This window comes from Aspergillus eucalypticola, assembly GCF_003184535.1.
Source record: "Aspergillus eucalypticola CBS 122712 chromosome Unknown BO83scaffold_5, whole genome shotgun sequence".
Lineage (NCBI taxonomy): Eukaryota > Fungi > Ascomycota > Eurotiomycetes > Eurotiales > Aspergillaceae > Aspergillus > Aspergillus eucalypticola.
In genome coordinates, this window is record NW_020290279.1 from 756,095 (window position 1) to 775,609 (window position 19,515).

At 49.5% G+C, this 19,515-nt stretch overlaps 7 protein-coding genes across 7 annotated transcripts; 4 read left to right on the forward strand and 3 right to left on the reverse strand.

The window, feature by feature from the left end:
• Nucleotides 1–29: 29 nt before the first annotated feature.
• BO83DRAFT_386095 (uncharacterized protein) lies at nucleotides 30–576 on the forward strand (the record flags this gene model as incomplete). The annotated part of the gene is made up of 2 exons (XM_025532651.1): nucleotides 30–32; nucleotides 100–576. 2 exons carry the CDS (start codon nucleotides 30–32, stop codon nucleotides 574–576), a joined length of 480 nt encoding a protein of 159 aa, XP_025391143.1.
• A 974-nt stretch (nucleotides 577–1,550) lies between these two features.
• BO83DRAFT_306439 (kinesin family protein) lies at nucleotides 1,551–4,648 on the forward strand (the record flags this gene model as incomplete). The annotated part of the gene is made up of 2 exons (XM_025527291.1): nucleotides 1,551–1,741; nucleotides 1,798–4,648. The coding sequence occupies 2 exons, from the start codon at nucleotides 1,551–1,553 to the stop codon at nucleotides 4,646–4,648; spliced, it is 3,042 nt and encodes a 1,013-aa protein (XP_025391144.1).
• A 783-nt stretch (nucleotides 4,649–5,431) lies between these two features.
• Nucleotides 5,432–6,140, forward strand: BO83DRAFT_396440 (peptide-methionine-S-sulfoxide reductase; the record flags this gene model as incomplete). The annotated part of the gene is made up of 3 exons (XM_025533133.1): nucleotides 5,432–5,621; nucleotides 5,713–6,031; nucleotides 6,107–6,140. The coding sequence occupies 3 exons, from the start codon at nucleotides 5,432–5,434 to the stop codon at nucleotides 6,138–6,140; spliced, it is 543 nt and encodes a 180-aa protein (XP_025391145.1).
• A 408-nt stretch (nucleotides 6,141–6,548) lies between these two features.
• On the reverse strand, nucleotides 6,549–7,962 carry BO83DRAFT_435049 (uncharacterized protein; the record flags this gene model as incomplete). Its single annotated transcript, XM_025535856.1, has 4 exons — nucleotides 6,549–6,820; nucleotides 6,881–7,652; nucleotides 7,720–7,842; nucleotides 7,894–7,962. The coding sequence occupies 4 exons, from the start codon at nucleotides 7,960–7,962 to the stop codon at nucleotides 6,624–6,626; spliced, it is 1,161 nt and encodes a 386-aa protein (XP_025391146.1). The 3' UTR covers nucleotides 6,549–6,623.
• Nucleotides 7,963–13,138: 5,176 nt separating this feature from the next.
• On the forward strand, nucleotides 13,139–14,968 carry utr2 (putative cell wall glucanase (Utr2)). Its single transcript, XM_025526637.1, has 4 exons — nucleotides 13,139–13,231; nucleotides 13,333–13,553; nucleotides 13,619–14,056; nucleotides 14,118–14,968. The coding sequence occupies exons 2-4, from the start codon at nucleotides 13,430–13,432 to the stop codon at nucleotides 14,834–14,836; spliced, it is 1,281 nt and encodes a 426-aa protein (XP_025391147.1). The 5' UTR covers nucleotides 13,139–13,231; nucleotides 13,333–13,429; the 3' UTR covers nucleotides 14,837–14,968.
• A 940-nt stretch (nucleotides 14,969–15,908) lies between these two features.
• Nucleotides 15,909–18,111, reverse strand: BO83DRAFT_375941 (alkaline phosphatase). Its single transcript, XM_025530589.1, has 2 exons — nucleotides 16,529–18,111; nucleotides 15,909–16,475 (listed from the first exon to the last, which is right to left on the reverse strand). The coding sequence occupies exons 1-2, from the start codon at nucleotides 18,018–18,020 to the stop codon at nucleotides 16,180–16,182; spliced, it is 1,788 nt and encodes a 595-aa protein (XP_025391148.1). The 5' UTR covers nucleotides 18,021–18,111; the 3' UTR covers nucleotides 15,909–16,179.
• A 182-nt stretch (nucleotides 18,112–18,293) lies between these two features.
• On the reverse strand, nucleotides 18,294–19,459 carry BO83DRAFT_375942 (Mth938-like domain-containing protein). Its single transcript, XM_025530590.1, has 2 exons — nucleotides 18,803–19,459; nucleotides 18,294–18,698 (listed from the first exon to the last, which is right to left on the reverse strand). Exons 1-2 carry the CDS (start codon nucleotides 19,314–19,316, stop codon nucleotides 18,502–18,504), a joined length of 711 nt encoding a protein of 236 aa, XP_025391149.1. The 5' UTR covers nucleotides 19,317–19,459; the 3' UTR covers nucleotides 18,294–18,501.
• Between the last annotated feature and the right edge of the window lie 56 nt (nucleotides 19,460–19,515).

The window sequence follows — 19,515 nt, forward strand, 5'->3', positions numbered from 1 at the left end:
ATACAATCCATACTTGACCAGCCTGTATCATGGTAACTACATTATCTACTTTCTATATTTAAGGACATGCTGATGTGCTAACCTATTCCAAAACAACAGTCTCAACCCGACCCTCTAAGCTGGACTCTTCTCTTCAAGAAGCACAAGACCACCGTGCTTCTGATGCTCCCGCCATCGGAGACGATCGCCACTACGAAAGATATGCTCCTCAAGGCCCTCAAATCCCGCGAGATTCGCGAAATCAACGGCGACTCGGTTCCAGAAGATCCTTCTCAGATTGAGTTCGGCGTTGCAGTGGATAAGAATGATCTAGAGAAGGGCTGGACGCGACTGGAGGCTGAGGTGCCTGCGTTCGATGATGACAATGCTCCTAAACGTGGAGCCGCAAAGAAAGGTGCCGGCACTCTTACGCTGCAAGCAGCTGAGATTAAGAATGGTCAGCCTATTGCTTTCAGATTCCGGAAACCCAGCGAGGACTCGGAGAAGGATGAGGACATGATTGACCTGGAGCTGGATGATCCTGGTTGGGATGTGATTGTTCCGAGCTTCGATGATGAAGAGGAGGAGGTTAATTGAGCTCCTCCTCATCAAAGTACTTCTCTAGGTGGTATTCAGCAATACTTTCAGGGTTGGCGCATGGTTGATCGGGGCTCATATCGGCGGCGTTTACGTTCTTTTATGTCAATATTTGGACAGAAATACAATAATGTGTCAGTCAAGAATTTCTCGGACTAGAATCTATATAGGCTAGGCAGGACTTCTAAAAGCAAACAGAGCTCCAGTACTGCCAGGAATATTGTTCCTTTGACAACAATGACTGCATGTATGTAAAGCTATCGTAATTTGGATCCACTGCAATGCAAGTCTTCAATTTGGCGGCAATCTAAGGGATGTCCGATGAGCCATAGCACAATACAGTGGAGGTACAACAGACAGAATGGAAATGCGGGACACACTACAGCCAATAACGTCCTGTCGAGTCTGTCTTACCGAAGCTCTGCATTGGATAGTAAACAAAAAATAGACATGTACCACGGAAAAAGCAACAAAGTAATGATCAATGAATCATTCTCAGCCAATTCCATCATTACAACAGGCCGTGGACCAATCAGGAAACAATGGTGCGTGGTGTTATGGGCTATATGCCGTATATATAAAACAGATAGTCATAGTACCAAGCAAGGTTCTAAGCGATAACGTTGCAGCCACAACATAGTTGGATTATCAACACGGCAGGTGGTTGCTCGGAGCAACAAGGCGGTGGAAAACAAGCGGGTGTCAACAGTCAGGCCGAAGCTGGAACTAGTGCTCAGCGTTGCTCAACAGGGGAATCTCTGGGGCCGACGGAAAAACAGGTCCACAGTCAACATTCTTCACGGTTGACTCCTCAATCCTTATTTTCTACAGCTCGTTGTTCCTCATCAATTCGCCTTGCCGACGATACAGGGCGTCGCAACGTCCCTGGATAGCCGCCCGCCGCGTTGAATCCTCTTCCGCGATAGCTCTCCTCTAGAGGGACGTGGCGCCTCTGCTGTCACCTACGAAACACCATGGCCGACGCTTCATCGATCACCGTTGCGGTCCGGGTTAGACCGTTTACCATCCGGGAGGCAGCACAGCTCTCCAAATGCGAAAATGGTCCGCTATTCCTTGGTGACGGCTCCTTAGCTGGAGCACCGACACCAAAGCTCAACCAGAAGGGCCTTCGCTCCATCATCAAAGTCATTGATGACCGGTGCCTGTGAGTTTGACGTATACCATGCTATTTTAGTACGATCTAATCAATTTTTTAAATAGTGTGTTCGACCCTCCGGAGGACAATCCCGTACAAAAGTTCTCCAAGAGTGTTGTCCCCAACGGAAAACGTGTCAAGGATCAGACCTTCGCCTTCGATCGAATTTTCGACCAGAATGCCTCGCAAGGAGAGGTGTACGAATCAACGACCCGAAACCTTCTCGACAGCGTCCTCGACGGCTACAATGCAACAGTGTTTGCATACGGTGCCACAGGTTGTGGAAAGACTCACACCATTACAGGCACGGCCCAGCAGCCCGGTATTATCTTCCTGACAATGCAGGAATTGTTCGAACGCATAGATGAACGATCCGGAGAGAAGGCGACTGAGGTTTCGCTTTCCTACCTCGAGATTTACAACGAGACTATCCGTGATCTTCTTGTGCCTGGAGGTAGCAAAGGGGGGTTGATGCTCCGAGAGGATTCAAACAAGTCCGTCTCGGTGTCAGGATTGTCGAGCCATCACCCGCAGAATGTACAGCAGGTTATGGACATGATCATGAGGGGTAACGAATGCCGTACCATGTCCCCGACCGAAGCCAACGCTACCTCCTCGCGGTCGCACGCAGTCCTTCAGATCAACATTGCACAGAAAGACCGAAACGCCGATGTGAACGAGCCCCATACCATGGCGACTCTGAGTATCATTGACCTTGCGGGTAGTGAGCGTGCCAGCGCAACCAAGAACAGGGGAGAGAGACTGTTTGAAGGTGCAAACATCAACAAGTCCCTTCTCGCCCTTGGAAGCTGCATCAATGCACTCTGCGATCCTCGGAAACGAAACCATGTCCCCTACCGAAACTCCAAACTGACCCGTCTCCTGAAGTTCGCGCTTGGCGGTAACTGCAAGACTGTGATGATTGTCTGCGTTAGCCCATCGAGTCAGCACTTTGACGAGACGCAAAACACCCTACGCTATGCCAACAGGGCGAAGAATATTCAGACGAAGGTCACACGCAACGTATTCAATGTCAACCGTCACGTCAAGGACTTCCTGGTGAAGATTGATGAGCAAATGGCCTTGATTAACGAACTTAAAGCACAGCAGAAGGATTCCGAGAAGGTCGCCTTTGCCAAATTCAAAAAGCAAACCGAGAAAAAGGATGCAGTCATTCGTGAAGGGTTGTCCCGCATTCGCAATGCGTACGATCATTCGTTATCGGAGAGACAGGAGAGAACCAACCACATGATCAAGCAGAAGCAGATCAGTCGCCGGATTGGATTGCTCTCTGCGTGGATCGGCGCTTTCGATCATATCTGCGCCAGTTGTGAAGCCGAGGATGCTCTGTCCAATCTCAGGGCCGTACGCAAGACAGCCCAAGGAATCCTTCTCGAACTGGAGAGTAGCAGGCAACATTATCACCAGCGACTGGCGAAGAATGCGTGGGACCGCGGCATGACGTCCGCGGTGGAACACGCCATTCGTCAACTCCAAGACTTTGATATCAGCGACAATGGCGATTTTGTCAGTATGACTCGCGAGGCCGAGCTGCTGAGGGCCAACCATGAGCGTGAGGCTCTGGCGGCAGTCGCTGAACAGGACAAGGCGGGCGAAGCGGCCACTGTGCAATTGCTTCTCCAGGCACAGTTCGAACTGATTACTGAGATTGAGAATCTTATGCAACTCAGTGAGGAAGAAGCCATTGAGCAAGGGCAGAAAATGCTGGCAAAGATGCTCAATTCTTGTTCCACCTCAGTCTCCAACATCGTGAAGCCAGACGGTAACCTGCCATCCATGCCGCCATTGAGCCCAGTCAAGGCTAGTCCCTTCAAGCAGAAGAAGAGGCTGAGCATTGCGACTACCGCCCCCTTGGGCCGACCCTTGGCTGCACCTGTCTTGACTCCTACAGCAGCGCCGCCTTCGCCGCAGAAGGGATCACCCCGACGTCGCAAGTTGAACGTCGGCAGAAAGAGCGTCAGTTTTTCACCGAAAAAACCCGCCGCGAAACCGACGAAGAGAAGTGTACGATGGAAGGACGACGAGCACGAGGGCACATTGACCGAATTTCAAAAGACACCACAGAAGACGCAAATTACCACTATACCAGAGAACAGCCCGGAGCCCCAGCTGCCCCAGCTGCCCCGGACATCGCCCATTCCTCGCGGAATTCCAGTGCCCAGTCGCAACTTCAGTCCTTCTTCAGGCGGGTCACCCCCAGTGTCCGCAGTTCCCGAACCGACGCTCAACGTGCAAAAGAACAACCGATTCAAGGCGGGATTCTTGACGAAAAAAAACAGCAGCTCCCCAATAGCACCTCCGCCAACGACAACGCTTCCCCTGTCCGACAGCGAAAAGTCACCCCTGCGCGACATCGAGGGCAGCAGCTTCCTGAACCGGGCGTCCGTCGAGCGCCCCTCTAGGATTGCGGTCCGGACATCGAGTGGCAGCTACTCGGGCAGCCCGGCATCCGACAAGAACAGCTGGAAGGCAAGCAAGGATGATGCCATCAAGATTACCTCTGCCATGAGACGGATCTCTGGAGGATCGTTCCAGATGGGCAGCTCCGCCAATGCCCTGCGCATCCACCGACGACGAAGCCCGACATCGGCGACTTACGGAAGCTCTCCGACTGAGAACAATACAATGAACACTATGAATACCATGTTCACGGCCTCTCAGGCCCGGCGAATGGGCAAAGGCGAGAAAGAAATTGAAAGCAAGCCCGGGGTGTTGGGCCCTCGCACCCTGCCTATCATGAAGAACACGCATCGACGCACTACCTTTGGCGGCGACATCCGGCCCCGAGACATCAGCCTGAGCAGCAGAGATGCTATCCGGCTCAGTGCGATGGCGACGCCTAAGCTGGAGAAGCCCCCGGCGAGCTTCTCCAACGGCGGATTCGCCCTGCGGTAACTGAAGTGAGCCGCAATTCCCTTTGTTTTAATTGTTGGGGTCTAGGTAATACGGACGGTGTTCAGGAAGGATACCACATGCTTTGATTTCTGGTGAAGCAGACCTCGCGATCTGGAATCAGACCTGCTCATCTGGTGTGTACGGGATTGATGTGCTTGATATGAACTTGGAAAGATTCATAAACTCGATTACTTTTTTTTTTCTTCTCTTTTTCATGTTGATGGTATTTCTTATTCAAAGGCATATATTAGTTTTCGGGCCATGTACCATAGCAGGATGAATTTTCCTATACCTTTCGCCCATAACAGTAAGCACTAAACTAGGCTTGTCCAGTGTCCACTATAGTATTACTTCTAGAAGTCAATTCTAGAAGCCTTCCTGATGTCATGCACGGAATGACGCCACCGCCCGCCTGCATGACAAATCCACTTCTCCAATTCACCACTATCTACTAGTCAATTAGGTACTATAATCTCCTTATATCCTCTTTGATAAACTCGCAAAAGTCACCTACAACCGCCTCCACCCAAGAATACACACACACAAACACACAGAATTGCACCGACGGAACCTCCAACCTCCAACTTCCAACCTCCCCCTCATCCCCGCCTCCCGCGGGACCCAACACCACCCACTCCGGTGGAGCTCTCCGAAAAAAAGTCCATGGCCTCAACCTTCACACGCACATTACTTCGCCCATTCATCTCAACCAACTTCTTATCCCTATCCCTAACTCCCACCACATCAGCAGCATCAGCATCAACAACAACAATTGCACGCACCATGTCCTCCACCTCCACCACATCCACCCCCCAAACCGCCACCGTCGCCGCCGGCTGCTTCTGGGGCGTCGAACACCTCTTCCGCAAACATTTCGGCAACGGCAAGGGCCTCCTCTCAGCGAAAGTAGGATATTGCGGTGGTCACAGCGCCTCGCCTTCCTACCGGGCTGTTTGTACGGGTGATACTGGCCGTATGCATACCCTTCTTTTCCCTTCATCCCAAACCCCCCCAAAATTATACTCACTAATGATAACTAATATATGTATGGGGATATGGATTAGACGCCGAAGCCCTCCAAATGACCTACGACCCGAGCATTGTGAGCTACCGCTCTCTTCTGGAGTTCTTCTACAGAATGCACGACGCCACGACGCTGAACCGCCAGGGCCCGGACGTGGGCACACAATACCGTAGTGTGATCTTCACGCATAACGACGAGCAGGAGAAAATTGCCAACGAGGTGACGGAGAAGGTCGGCAAGGAGTGGTTCAAGCAGCCGGTTTCGACGGTCGTCGTGCCGGCGGGCCAGTGGTGGGATGCCGAGGAGTATCATCAGTTGTATTTGAATAAGAATCCCGAGGGGTATGAGTGTCCGGCTCAGTAAGTTTTTTCTTTTCTTTCTTTCTTTCCTTTTTCTTTTACCCTTTTAGGGTGTTGCTAATGGGGTGGGTATAGTTTTGTGAGGTCGTTTCCTCCGCTTTCTGAGTAGGGTGGTTTGGTGGTTTTGGGTAAGTGGTGGGTTTAGGAGATCGGTGGATGGTGTATAGTGTATAGTGTATAGTTCAATGGCATTATTTGTTGCTTGTTTTCTTGTTAAGCTGGTTTATGTGGCTACGATATCTACTTCTTGGTATGAACATACGGTTCATTAACATCCTGGTTACAGCCCTAATAGTAGTAACCTGTGCAAAAGCAACTCCATCCTAGAATCCGTGACATTATTCCATAAATGAACAGAAACCCCTTATTCTGGTCCGTGGCCGGCACGGACCGACTCAGGTACACCCTCCCATATCTCCAGTGTATGGAGGTGGGTCAGGTTGCTCGCATTTCCAACTTGCAGATGGCCGGCGTCATCCGGACTACATGACACATGGTGCCCGTTGCACCTTTCTCACTCAACACTACTAATGATGCAATGGATATGTTATCCTTTGCGTGGCATGTGCCATCTGCAGGCAAAACGCCTGAGTCAACGCAGGGTCCGTTTGATAAAGTTCCTGGCCATGCCAGGGCGGTTGGTCTCGCGAACCAGCACCAATTCTTTCTCGCAAGGGTCCGAGGAGTAAGTAACCGAAACGCCACTGTAGACGTTTCGGCCATTCTTCCAATCCTCAAAGACCTCGAGCACACGGCGAGCAACGACGGTGCTCGTGAACACGGCAGTCGCTGTGGTAATTCGCATTGCTTAGTCGTTTGTAATCGCTATATGATATAGTAGGCACTTACCGTTACCAGAATTGAACACCCAGAGGAAATCAATGTTTCCCGGTCCAGCCAGAGCACGTATGTCCTGCTTCCATTTATCGGGAGACATGCCCTCGGCAAAGAGTCTCTTCCTCGCAAAAGAGAGGCGGCGACGCTCCCGGATAGGTTGGTTCATCCGACGATGGTCTTCATTCCAGTCGATAATTTCGGCCAGCTCAACGCGGTAGCCTTCCCCAAGACGTCCATAGCCCAGCATGCGCTCCATATCCTGGTTAGAGTTCAAGAAGGCAAGCGCCTGGGCGGCATGCTGGAAGGTCACCTTGGTCCTTCCATTAGTCTCCACGCGGATGTCCTGCAAGGGCCCTTCGTGGATGCGAGTAGTGATATACTGGATGAAATCCCGAGTAATCTTCCCATAGACACGAATGACTCCGGCTTTAGCGTCGGGGATGTCGGGAGAGACAGATGCAGGGAGCGTGACTCCGGCATTTCCTGACTCACGCCCTTCAGTACCATCGTCACTGCTCTGGCTTGGCTTGGACACGGAGCCCAACGCCAGAGACATAGGTGACATACACTGCACCTCATGGCTACGACCATTAGAGATCGAACCGGCGACCTGGGCCCAGCTTCCAGTATGTAGATGACGTCCTTCGGGCATCTTTCTGGTCCCATCCACATAGCCATTGTTCTCCTTCTCAGTGTCGCACAAGTAAGCTGAGCCATTCGGCTTCTGGTTATCGATGTGAGAGGAGAGCTGGGTGCTTGCAGATTCCTGAGTGACACTATCCTGCTGTGGTTGTTAGTGTTCATTGCAGTGTAATCGCCATTCGCCATCAGACTTGTTTGTTCCTGCTTACCTCAGGGGCCAGGACATATTCCTCAGGAGTAAGATGCTCAACTCCCTCAGAGAACTTGTTCACAATCATAATGCTAAGCTTTCCGATCTCGTTGGCGACGTGGTGTTGTCCATGCACACGGAACTACGTGATTTAGCTCGCTAGTTTGACAGAAAGGTAAGTTTCATAACCAACATGGCAAGAGATAAGGTTGAGGTGATTAAGGGCCTCAGCCATGGCACCGTCAATTGAATAGGGCCTCATCTTGGATATGAACGAGGATTGACGTTGACGATAGTTCTTGCTTAGTACTCAAGATGATAAGATGCGTAGCCGTGGAGGAGAGGTGAACAAAAGAAAAAGAAGATATGATGAGTTGGATGAAATCCTGATGGCAGAGAAGAATAAGAAGGAGAGGATGGGGAGGAAAGAAACAGAAGGAAGAGGAGAAGAGAAGAGAAGAGAAGAAAGAAGCGAGTAGAGGATTTGGTTTATTCACACCGAGCTGGAGACGGAGTGAAGGAGAGAGCAAACCAGGCAAATCAAGCTTGGTAATTTGATGGCAGTTGCGGACTAGTAATCAGCAACGGGACTTCCTGAGATATTGCAAGCTATTTAAGATTAAACTGAAGTGGTTATGCTCTGCACTGGGGGTGATACCATCTCCAGATTCCCGGAAACTGCCTTGACGATTTAGTGAGGCTTCACAGGGTGGTAGCTGAAATGGAAGCAGAATAAGAGCAGGTCTGTCAGAGCCTATGAGGTCTATCAGTCTCTTTTCTGAAAAGGAGAACTTCTGTTATATTTCAATTTTCATTAAAGCAAACCAACTAGTAATTCTTGTCGGAACAAGCCAGCCATCCCTCTGATGGAAAGATTGACCTTGACAGCTACAACTGATGATTCATAACTACCAGCCAAAGGACTTTTTTATGTTTCAATACACATACTTGCTTCTATCATGTATTTCACATACTTAATCACAGTGTTGCCCCACTTGAAGTGTTACATACAACAAGCTCAATCCACTGACATTTCTCCGAGAGGCCATGGCATGGCATAGTAGACTTTATCGTTTGGGACAATGGTTATTGCATTTTTGTTTCTCAGTAACACATCAGACACATTTTGTCTGCATGCCTAAGCACCTGCAGCTATTATTTACGCAGCACACCACACAACCCGAGCTTGATGCCTTTTATAGAGAGCAGTAGTAGTTCGCAATTTTCAAAGATAACCATTTATATTGTCAAACACATGTCTTTCTTCTCGAACCCTTACGACTCTACTCCCTTGCTTTTGTCTTAATATCTCCGTGTACTAGAACAGCCTTGAATCGGATACCTTGTCCATCTACTTAGATCATCACAATCATATCAACACATCAACAAACGACAGCGTGACGAGTGAACCTAGATCTAACCACACCTCCATTGCTGAGTCGGCAGCATTCGCCATCGATAAATACATAGTGGCAATTCAAACATGGCCAACCTAGTATAGTGCTGCCCATTACAGAGAAGCAATACGATGATGCCATCTGTGCGTGATACAGCCGCCGAGGATATACTAGTACTTATATAGTTCGGGGCCGAAAGACAGTTCTACCATGGAAAACCATATATTTGTGAGTGACATATGATGTAACATGTAATTGCCTCCATCATACTGGGTTTATCAACAGTCAGGCTAACAGCCAGAAACCTATGACTGATGGACTAGTAAGTGGCGAGGATTGCAGATAGGGTAAGATTATATGGTTATGTCCGGGGAAGTATTTCTTTTTTTTCTCCATGGACTATATTCCACTCAAGCTGATCGTATATTTTCTGTAGTCGGAGCAAACTGACCAAATCATACAGTAAATTATGCCATAACTGACATCTCTTTAAGCTTGTGTTAAGAGAAATACTAGCAATAAAATAGCCTCACTTTCACCAAACCATACCCTTCCAACAACCCATAAACAACAAAACAAGACCCATCACACAGCCATCCATCAACCGGGGTTCACAATAACCTAGTCTAAACATCGCAATTATTCTCGGCCGATGATCATCATGCAGCCAATCGCGCCACATAAGAGCCCGACCGGTATCTAGATATCCGCAATCACAACTGTCCATCGCTGGATCATATCAAGATTAAGACATGTCATGTCATTTTCCAGATAATTAGGTTCTTATCTGTATGTTGCTCCAATCATTTCCTCCCCACATGGCCTAATCATTTTTGATTGCCTTGAGCCACACTCACTCTCCCCTTGCATACTCATGCAATGGGTATTCGCAATGGGTGATGTAAGCTTGATATTTTACTCACTCGCTGTGAGTTGGAAAAATGTATACATCATATGGACAAATTTAAACGGTGTCTGTTCGTTATGTTGTTGCCTTTTCCGTGCTATGTTATGTGGTAGCTGCTCATTAGACGAGGGGGGGGGGGGGGGGGTTGGAACTATGTACCTGATTTTCAATGTGCGGGGGCTTATTACTTTTGTTTATACTTTGTATGGATCCAGAATTAGCAAACTAACTAGCTAGCTAGCTAGCTAGCTTGGAAAGGTAGATAGTCAGGAACAGCTGCTGACAATTGTGTGCGTGTGTGCTCCGAGCTTCACCTTCTCATCGTAGATTTCAAATTAGAGCCGGTGCAGCAGCGATTTTAAAGTTTACTGAAAGAAAATCCCAAGCAAGTTACCCCTGCATTGGAGAGAAGTGTTCTGCAAATAGGAGAGAGATTTCTGGGGAATAAAGTTCAGTAGATGCGGTGTGTGATTTGGGTTTCCAATGGGGGGAGAAGATGCCAATCCTCCCGCTTCAATTTTAGGACCTAGTAGGCTAGCACTGTCCTACTAGTCATCTGTTCAGGAGGTTGCAGCTGATATGTAAATACGAAACTAGTAACTAGATAATGATAACGATTACTCCCGTCAATATTGCTCCAATAATGAAATTAATCTATGAACTAATATAATATATTATCTAAAAACATCATATGTTTTAAGTAGCGAATTAATTCACGGTTTCAGATGTGTTAGTTTGGCTTATGTCCGCAGTCGGGGTTGGTGGATTCAATTAGCTACTCGGGTCTCGGTTTTAAATTGATGACTGACATATATGGTGTCATTGTGGATAAACGGCATTATGGAGCCACGAACGGGAAGCAGGGCATGACATTGTATTCAGAAGTCAGATGGGATTGAAATCATTTATCATATTTTTTTCTTTTCCCCATTGTAATCCGGCAACCCGCAATCCGCAACCTATTGTTTGCTTGCTTCATCCGACCGATTTCATCATACAAACATGTTGTCAGAGAAGCCACATTCCATGGCTGTTTTGTGGCAAAGACATCCCCGGCTAAAAATATCCCAAGCTTCCGGGTGCTTTGTTTTCTGGTTTCTATTTTATTATTGTTTTAGTTCCATTTTTTTTATCCTCTTTGTTTACAGTGTATTATTACCTTTTCAGAATTTTGCTCATATCTTCATGCCAATGCTTGGCCCCCTGACAGAGCAGACAATCCACGAGCTAGCTACTTAGTGATTTATCTATGAACCACGGGAGACTGTCGTGTGCCGCGCGCCGAATTCCTGATCTGATGAATTCCCCTCCGATTCGGGCAGGTCTATAGAAATCAAGGCGATGAGATAATCCGGCATGCGCGCGCACAGCCAACGTGAGGATGCCGCCCCGTTGGTGTAACAACCAGCCCTGCTTCCAAGGACGATTGCGGTAATTCATTGTTGGTCAAGAGACCTGTTCGCTCTCCTGTTTTGAACATACTGTGTAAGTGATGTATGTATATGTACTCTGTAAGTTTGAGATCTAATATTATCGTCAGCTAGTTAGGCAGACGAATAAACTTGACCGTTCGCGACTAGATGAATTTTCATGTCTTGGATCTCTTATCTGGGTGCGCGGAATGACCGGCTGTCAACTCGAACCAGTTTTTCTTTTTCTTGTTTTTTTCTTTTTTTTCCTCAAGAACTAACTAGTCCGGTAGTTAGTAGATAGGACTTTTCCGTTTGCTGACTTGATTCCGAGGAACAAGGCCCATTTGGTTTGAGACATTGTGGGTGACCGAGTGAGCACCAACCGGGGTTTATTTGTTGTGGATTTAGTCATAGGGGGGAACCACATGGGGAGGGGATGGGGACACTTGGGCTATGTAGATACCTGCCTAGTAGGCTTTGCGGGATATTTGGTTGCTCTTGAAGATGTTAAGCGAGCACGAGTTTTAGTAGCACCTTGGTTGGGTCTGGGGAAGATTGAAAAAGGGTAAAAAAAGGGGAGAGTTTTTTTAGTTTTATGTGGATGAGCGCACCCTTCTCCATGATCAACCCCAAGGATTTCCCTGTTTTGTTGCAGTGTCAGGGACAGACAGGCCAGCGCTAGACGAGTAATTCATCTACTAGTTTCTAGCTCGGGGTGCTTAGTGGCCCGAAGCAGCGCCTGCCGATAAGGAACTTGCTGTGTAAGAGAAACAAAGCAGAAAGCAGAAAGCAGAAATCCACGGAGGAATTGACTTTTGGGTGGTGTGGGGCAGGGTCTGCTTCGAGACTAGCGCACTAGTAGGGGTCCTGGGGCAGATCAGGGATTCGTCCATTGAAAGCTTCCCAATCCAGAAAGAACGACGGATCCTGCATGGAAAGTTCTCCCGTACCGTGATGGTAAATACCGCTTTTTACTTTACCTTTCGCTGTGGACGGTCCGAGGGCTCTTATCAGGCAGGGTCAGTAACTACTGGGGGAAGGTGAGTTGAGTGACCCTGAGATACCGAACAGATCATCGGGCCAACAACATGCCAGATGTCATCAGAGGGCATCCTATTCAGCTGGGTCATCTCAAGTTACTCGGATAGCTAATCTAAACAAAGGGATAGAAAAGTCCCGGGATGTCTCTCCGTCTGCGTGAGGAGGGAAGAGGGGGAACAGACAACGTTCTCGAAAGGTTCTCGTGCTGCTGCTGCTGGAAACCGAATACGCCGTATGAGGCCGTGCATTACCAGCAAGGTGAAATTACCTGACGGGTGGGCTACGAGGTCCCACCGGAACCGCATTCGCATTGAACCGTTCCTTCCTCAACGAGGAGAGAGAAAGAAAGTGAAGAGCGCCAACTTTCTAGGCAAGTACTAGAGGCTATATAGTATATGACTTCTCCTATTCCTCCTCCCCAATTTGGGTGACTTCCTTCCTCATTGTACTCGTGGCACAATTCCGGGCTCGTTCTATCGTTACTCGACATCTCTTCCCCGGTTGTCTTCTTCTTCCTCTGCTCTCTTCACTCTTTCTCCTGCCCAGTACTCCTCATCCTTTTTTCTATCCATCTCTCCCTCGGCGGTGATACGGCGATTAGAATACTTACCTCCCGAATTTCCCGCGGTCCCTCATTATCGGCGCAACTTTTGATTGGATTCCACTTGCATAGTCCTTGGATTCCCCATCACTCAATTCTATCGCCGTCTTTATATAGAAACCGGTATCTTTATCCTTCACTGCGGTAAAGGAGAAGGCCAAGACTGAATTTTGGTACGCCCTAACTTTCCTTTGCCACTCAGGCACAGCCAACATCAGAGCCAGTGAATGTTGTGCCTTAATTACTATTATAAACTAACGGTTTCCCTCTGCAGTGTTGTCTTGCACGTCTCCAGACCAATCTCTAGTGTCTAGCTATACAAGCATCTACTTCCTAGCTCTCAGGTGTTTCACTGAACCCAGTCCGCCACAATGGTGCGGTACACTTCTTCCATTCTTTTGGCCTCGTTGGCCGCCACTTCCGTCTGGGCTGCCTCGTCCCCTCCTTCATGCAGTACCAGCTCTCAGTGCCCCGAAGAGTATCCTTGCTGCTCTCGTGCGTTGGTCCCTTTTCAAATATAGCCCTATGTGGTATTACCTCATCCGCTAATGCTCGTTTAGAATATGGACAGTGCGGTACTGGTGCTTACTGCTTGGGTGGTTGCGACCCCATTTCGTCATACTCTCTAGACTCTTGCGTTGGTGAGCCCGTGTGTCAGAGCAAGACCTACAAGTGGGACTCTCTCGATAGTGCCGCGCTGAACACCAAATACCTCGGAAATGCGTCCGAATACGACTGGGTCTACAGCGGGTACCCCAAGTTGGACGATGGAAATCTTCTCCTCACTATGCCCAAGAACACTGTTGGTACCCTCTTTGCGAACAACCACTACGTCTGGTATGGCAAGATTTCCGGCAAAGTCAAGAGCAGCCGTGGTGCCGGTGTCGTCACGGCTTTCATCCTGCTTTCAGACGTTAAGGACGAGATCGACTTTGAGTGGATTGGTGCGGATCTGGCGAATGTCCAGACCAACTATTACTGGCAGGGTGTTCTGAACTGTAAGCCTAACATCGTACCGAATGTAATTCCCGAAACCTGCTGCTAACGTGCCTTGTGCAGACAACAACGGCGATAAGGATGCCGTCAACGGAAGTGATACCTTCGATGATTGGCATGAGTATGAGATCGACTGGAAGGAAGATGCGATTACCTGGTCTGTGGATGGTCAGGTTAAGCGGACTCTCACCAAGGAATCGACCTGGAACGAAACTGCCAAGCGCTACCAATACCCCCAGTCCCCATCCCGAATGCAGCTTTCCCTGTGGCCCGCCGGCCAAGCCAGCAATGCACCCGGAACCATTGAGTGGGCTGGTGGCGAAATCGATTGGGACAGCCAGGACATCAAAGACAAGGGTTACTACTATGCCACGTTCAGCGACATCACCGTTGAGTGCTACGATGCCCCGAATGGCACTGTTTCGAACGGAAACAAGTCGTACATGTTCACCAACAAGGACGGGCTACAGCAATCGGTTCAGATCACCAACAATGACACCGTGCTTGCATCTTTTGGCGCCACTGGTCTCGACATGGATCTCGGTGCCAGCGACTCCAGCAGTTCTGGAACTAACGGCACGGTTCCTGAGAACCAGGGAGGTTCAGGAAACGTACCAGGCAGCAGCAGCAGCAGCACCACTAGTGGCAGCTCAAGTACCTCTTCTGGATTCAGCCAGGGCAGTAGCACCGACACGAGCGGTGCCCCCTCCCAGAATGAGCGAGTCATGAGAGGCTCATTCTTTGCTGCCTTGGTCGCAGTTGTCGTTCTGGTCGCTCTCTAAGGAGACTCGACAAGCAACCATCATCTTCACTTCTTGGATATTCTTATTCACATAGCTCGATTCTCGGTGCATGCCCCTCCTTTACGACTTGTGTTATCATTCTTAATCCTCTTTACTGTTCTATACCTGGCGCTCCGAACGCCCGTCTTTGATCGGATCTTGTACTTTATGTTTTTGGCCCCCATTGGATGTCTTTATGGTTCTTATGACTGCGCCTGGGTGGTTGCGTTTTAACTGTCATGGACATGACTTGACTACACATACTAATACCCCTTTTCCGCTGGGTAATCAGGTGCCCGGTAGTTGGACGTGATTATTTTTCTTTTCCTGGTCTGGTGTTTGCATGGTATATTACTGAATACCAATGGGTTCATTTGGTCTGACAGACAAGCGAATATCGAAATAGGACTAATGTACATCCCTTTATTTTACCGGATGATACCGAAGAAGAAGTTGCAACGTACAAGTAGCTGCAGGAGAGCCTGCAACTTTCGCGGGCGATACATACACCCTCTCCGTCGGAAACCCCCAGCCCTCTTTCCCATCAAGACAGTAAAAAAAGGCTTTACAATATACAAATACGCACTCTCAATATCACCAACCCTACCGCTACTATTTGCCCGCTCATCCTAAGCAACTTATCACCCACCAATCAACTACGAATCACTTTGATATAACTGAATCAAACCTAATATACTACTGAACCAGGATAAAACACAATAGAAATGTACCATCTACATCGGAATAATCCACCCTACCCCCGATGTAAACACTATGTCTTTCCGCTGCTGCGGAGTTAGCCATGGGAGATAATGCTGTATCAATTAATTTCGTATCAATTATTGCGGAGGAAGAGCTACTGATTGCTGTATTGAATAGGCCGGTGGGGGGAGATGATGTGAGCTTGTTGTGGGGGTGATTTGATATGATGTGATGAGGTGAGGTGGGAGGATTGTTTTTGAGGTGTTGTTGGGCGGGGGGGCGGAGTCCACGGATATGGATGGGATTTTACTAAGTAGGATGATATGAGATATTTGGGGAGTGATGAGAAAAATAGTAGTATAATAATTATGTGGTTATGCGTGTAATGTGCATTATACGGAGGTTTGCTATCGGAAGTGATGAAAGTGATGTATTAAAGGCTAAGGGAAAGCATTCTGATCATTCATATAAAACTGATTGTGGTTGTGGTTAACGCCAAACACCCTCACCCAAGTATCATGCAAACATTGGTTAATTTAAAAACCATCGTTTGTCAAAAGTTGCTGTATAAATGGCAAGATGGATAATTCATGATTAACGATTTAGACGTGATAGAAATAATCGTGACAAGTGTCTAAGCTTCAGTGGCTCTCGCCACAGCTGCAGCCTCGCTCGGAGAGTCCGCGCTTGCGAAACTCGCCGTGGTACGTGTCTAAGCCTTCGGTTCGGACATCCTCGCCTAGAGGGTCGCCGAGCCAGCCAAAGGGGCTATCTTCGGAAGACATGGTCCAGTAGTCGGAGGAAAGGAGCTTCTTGGTCGTGCTCTTGAGGTCCAGGTCTAGGAAGTCGGCCAGGAAGTCGCCGACTTCGGTGTTCTCGTGGTTGCCCGCCAGGGGAAACGCGAGTTTTCCAGAGGCGTAGATGTTGACATCAACACCTGATGAAGTTAGTTCGTGATTGATGGAAGTTGTTTGGATGATGGTATCATACCGGAATGTCCGTGGGTTGACCACCCGATTTGAGCCCTGCGGCTGACAATATCCGCAAAGACGTACTGGGGGTCATATGGGTAATTGGGATCGAGAACGGCGTTGATCTCCTCGTCCGTGACATCTGTGATGCCAAGGTCGTTCTCAATGAGGCTGCGGACGAACTTGTGCTGTTTATCTTCGTCTGTTTCGGTGGCGAGATAGTTCACTAGCTTCTTGTTGACGTACTCCGAAGAGTGACTGGCATTGGCGAGGACACCAGGAAGCCATTTGTAGTCGGGGTATTCGGGCTGTAGCTGACGTGCGACTGACAAGCCTCCAGTCTCGTGGTCGGAGGTGCTCACGACCACTCCCGGAGTCGAGTCCTGCTCTAGGAACTCCAGCACGGCAGCAAAGGCCTTGTCGTATGCCAAGACTTCATTGACTTGTGCAGCTGGGTCGTTTCCATGGCCAGCATGGTCGATGCGCGAGCCCTCAATCATGAGGAAGAATCCCTGCTCACTGTCGGCGGTAGCCTGACTGAGAATCGTCAAGGCGGTGCGAGCCATCTCCTCAAGAGAGGGGTACACGTCATTCTGGCTGCGGCGGTCGATCTCAAAGGGGATGTCTTTCTCCGCAAAGAGCCCCAGTAGTGGCAGTTTGCCTTCAGTGCCGCCATTTAGAGAGTCGAACCCGGCTCGATCATCCATGTAATGGTATCCACCCTCCTTCGCCAGCTCGACAAGGTCACGGTCATCGCCCCGACAGCTTCCATCGGTCGAGTTGGGCAGGAAGTGACACCGACCTCCACCCATGATAAGATCCACCACCCGGCCCAGCGGGTGCTCCCCAATTTCCTGTTCCGCAATCCGGTCTTCGTACTGTCGGAGATTCACATGTGAAGCAAAGCAAGCTGGTGTCGCATCGGTGATACGAGTCGTCACTACCAGCCCCGTCTTGTAACCAGCCAAGGAGGCAGCCTCGAGGACGGTGCCACACGGCGAATGGTCAGGAAGCACGGAGATGGCGCCGTTGTAGCTCTTATGACCACACGAGAATGCCGTCGCACCGGCCGCGGAATCCGTCACAAGGCTGGAGCTAGATCGAGTACGAGAGGTACCGACAAAGTGCTTGTCCAGGACAAGGACGTCGTCAGCGGGGAGTCCTTGTGTGAGTTGTTTGTAGCTCCTGGTCATGGACAGACTAGCGGGGCCCATGCCGTCGGACACCATGAAGATAAGGTTCCGTTTGCCAGAGGGCTTCGTCCAGGGATCTTTGGTGCGATCTGGACCTCGACTGGATTCATGTTGGTAAACGACGGAAAGTACGATGACAGCTACTGTAGCAATGAGGGCCCAGGTGAAGAGGCCGAGCTCTTTCCAGAAGCTCCATCTGCGGCGTCGGTCACGGTCGGTGCGGATCCCGGTTAGCAGGGCGTCCTCCTCCTCGGCATTCCGAATGGAGGAATGGTCGGACGAGGGGCGCTGGGTAAAGAGAGGCTCTTCACGCGCCATAGTGTTGTGAGAGGCCCTCTAAGAATGGATGGAGGAAGAATCAGATGAATGGGGAAGAATAGTACATGGGAGGAGAGATGGGAGGTTGGACAGAAGGAGGTGAGCAACAGGCGGGAAGATCGTCCGGGGTTGCACTTATTGGCCTGAGCTAACCCCCGATTAGTCCAGGTCACTATCTTGCTGTTTCGGGTATCGCGCCGTCCGGGGATCGCCGTCGACGTCACATGGATTCTGACACTAGTGATGCTATACGGCACTAGACCATAATCACTAGGCTAATATGACAGTGAATCTCATTACCTATTATACATACATACAAGAGTGGGTGGGACATTCTAAAAGGGAGAGGACTCCCTCAAGATAATAACAACATTCACAACGGTAGCCCCAAATATCACAGCGAGCCACCGGGTAGCCCCCGAGTGTTCAGGGTCCAACAACCCCTAATATGACCGCCCAGACACCAGCTCAAAAAACAACTCTACCTCCCCTTCCAACCGATCGGAATCATAGCAGCAGCAATCTCCGACACACCTCGCTCCGTAGCCAGCAAATTGAACTGCGCAGCAGCATTCCTCGTGTCCAACACTTCCACCCGAACTCCCAGAGAATTGATATGTCTCTTGGTCTCCGGCGACAGAGGAAACACAGTCTCTCCCATACCAATAATCAACATATCTAGACACCATCAAGAGACACAGATTAGCCACGTATTTCCAAAAACATAAGCTATCACACAACTACCCCCGTAGCCAAGAGAAGAAACAAAAGCAAAAACATACCCGGACGAGGCCAAACGAGATCCAAAATACCCCAAGCATGCTCCGGAACCTCAAACTGGCCCTTCTGATTGACCATACTGTTCTTCCCTGCTTCAGCACCCTGCCACGGACGCCAGACAAAAGCTTCTCCGCCAACAAGGAACACTCCGTTCCCACCGGTAATCTTGACGCCATTGTCTAGATGAAATCCCGTATCTAGAGTAGCGTCGATAGCGGTCGTCGGGGCGGGGATATTGCCTAGCACGTTGAGTGCACCAAAGTCCGTCTGGGTGTCTTCCTTGGACGGCGGGCCGCGGTCTCGGCTGGAGGGCTTTGCGCTGTGAGCGCGAGGGATCATCCGGGTCGGACGAGCATCGTTGCTGTTGTAGCGGTGGAAAGTGAGGGGGGAGGAGGTAATCCGAGCGAGAGGGGGGATTGAGCGAGATGCGAGTTGTGTGCAGATTGCGCTGGCGCCGCAGTTTGGGGAGATAGAGGTGCGCAAGGCGCGGAGGAGTTGGGGAGACGGAGGATGCATTGTTAGACGTTTGATGTTGTGTAACACTGCAAAGGTCTCTATTTCCTTCCCTGTGAGTATACAGTATCGAGAAGACTGTAAAGTGTTCCGACCCTGTGAGGTTCTCGAGGCGAGTCGAAGAAGTTGGCAGTACCCGTTGTCTGAAGAAATGAAGAGCGGAGCAGCCGAGCTTGGGAAGTCGAGAATCCGGAGGTTGACT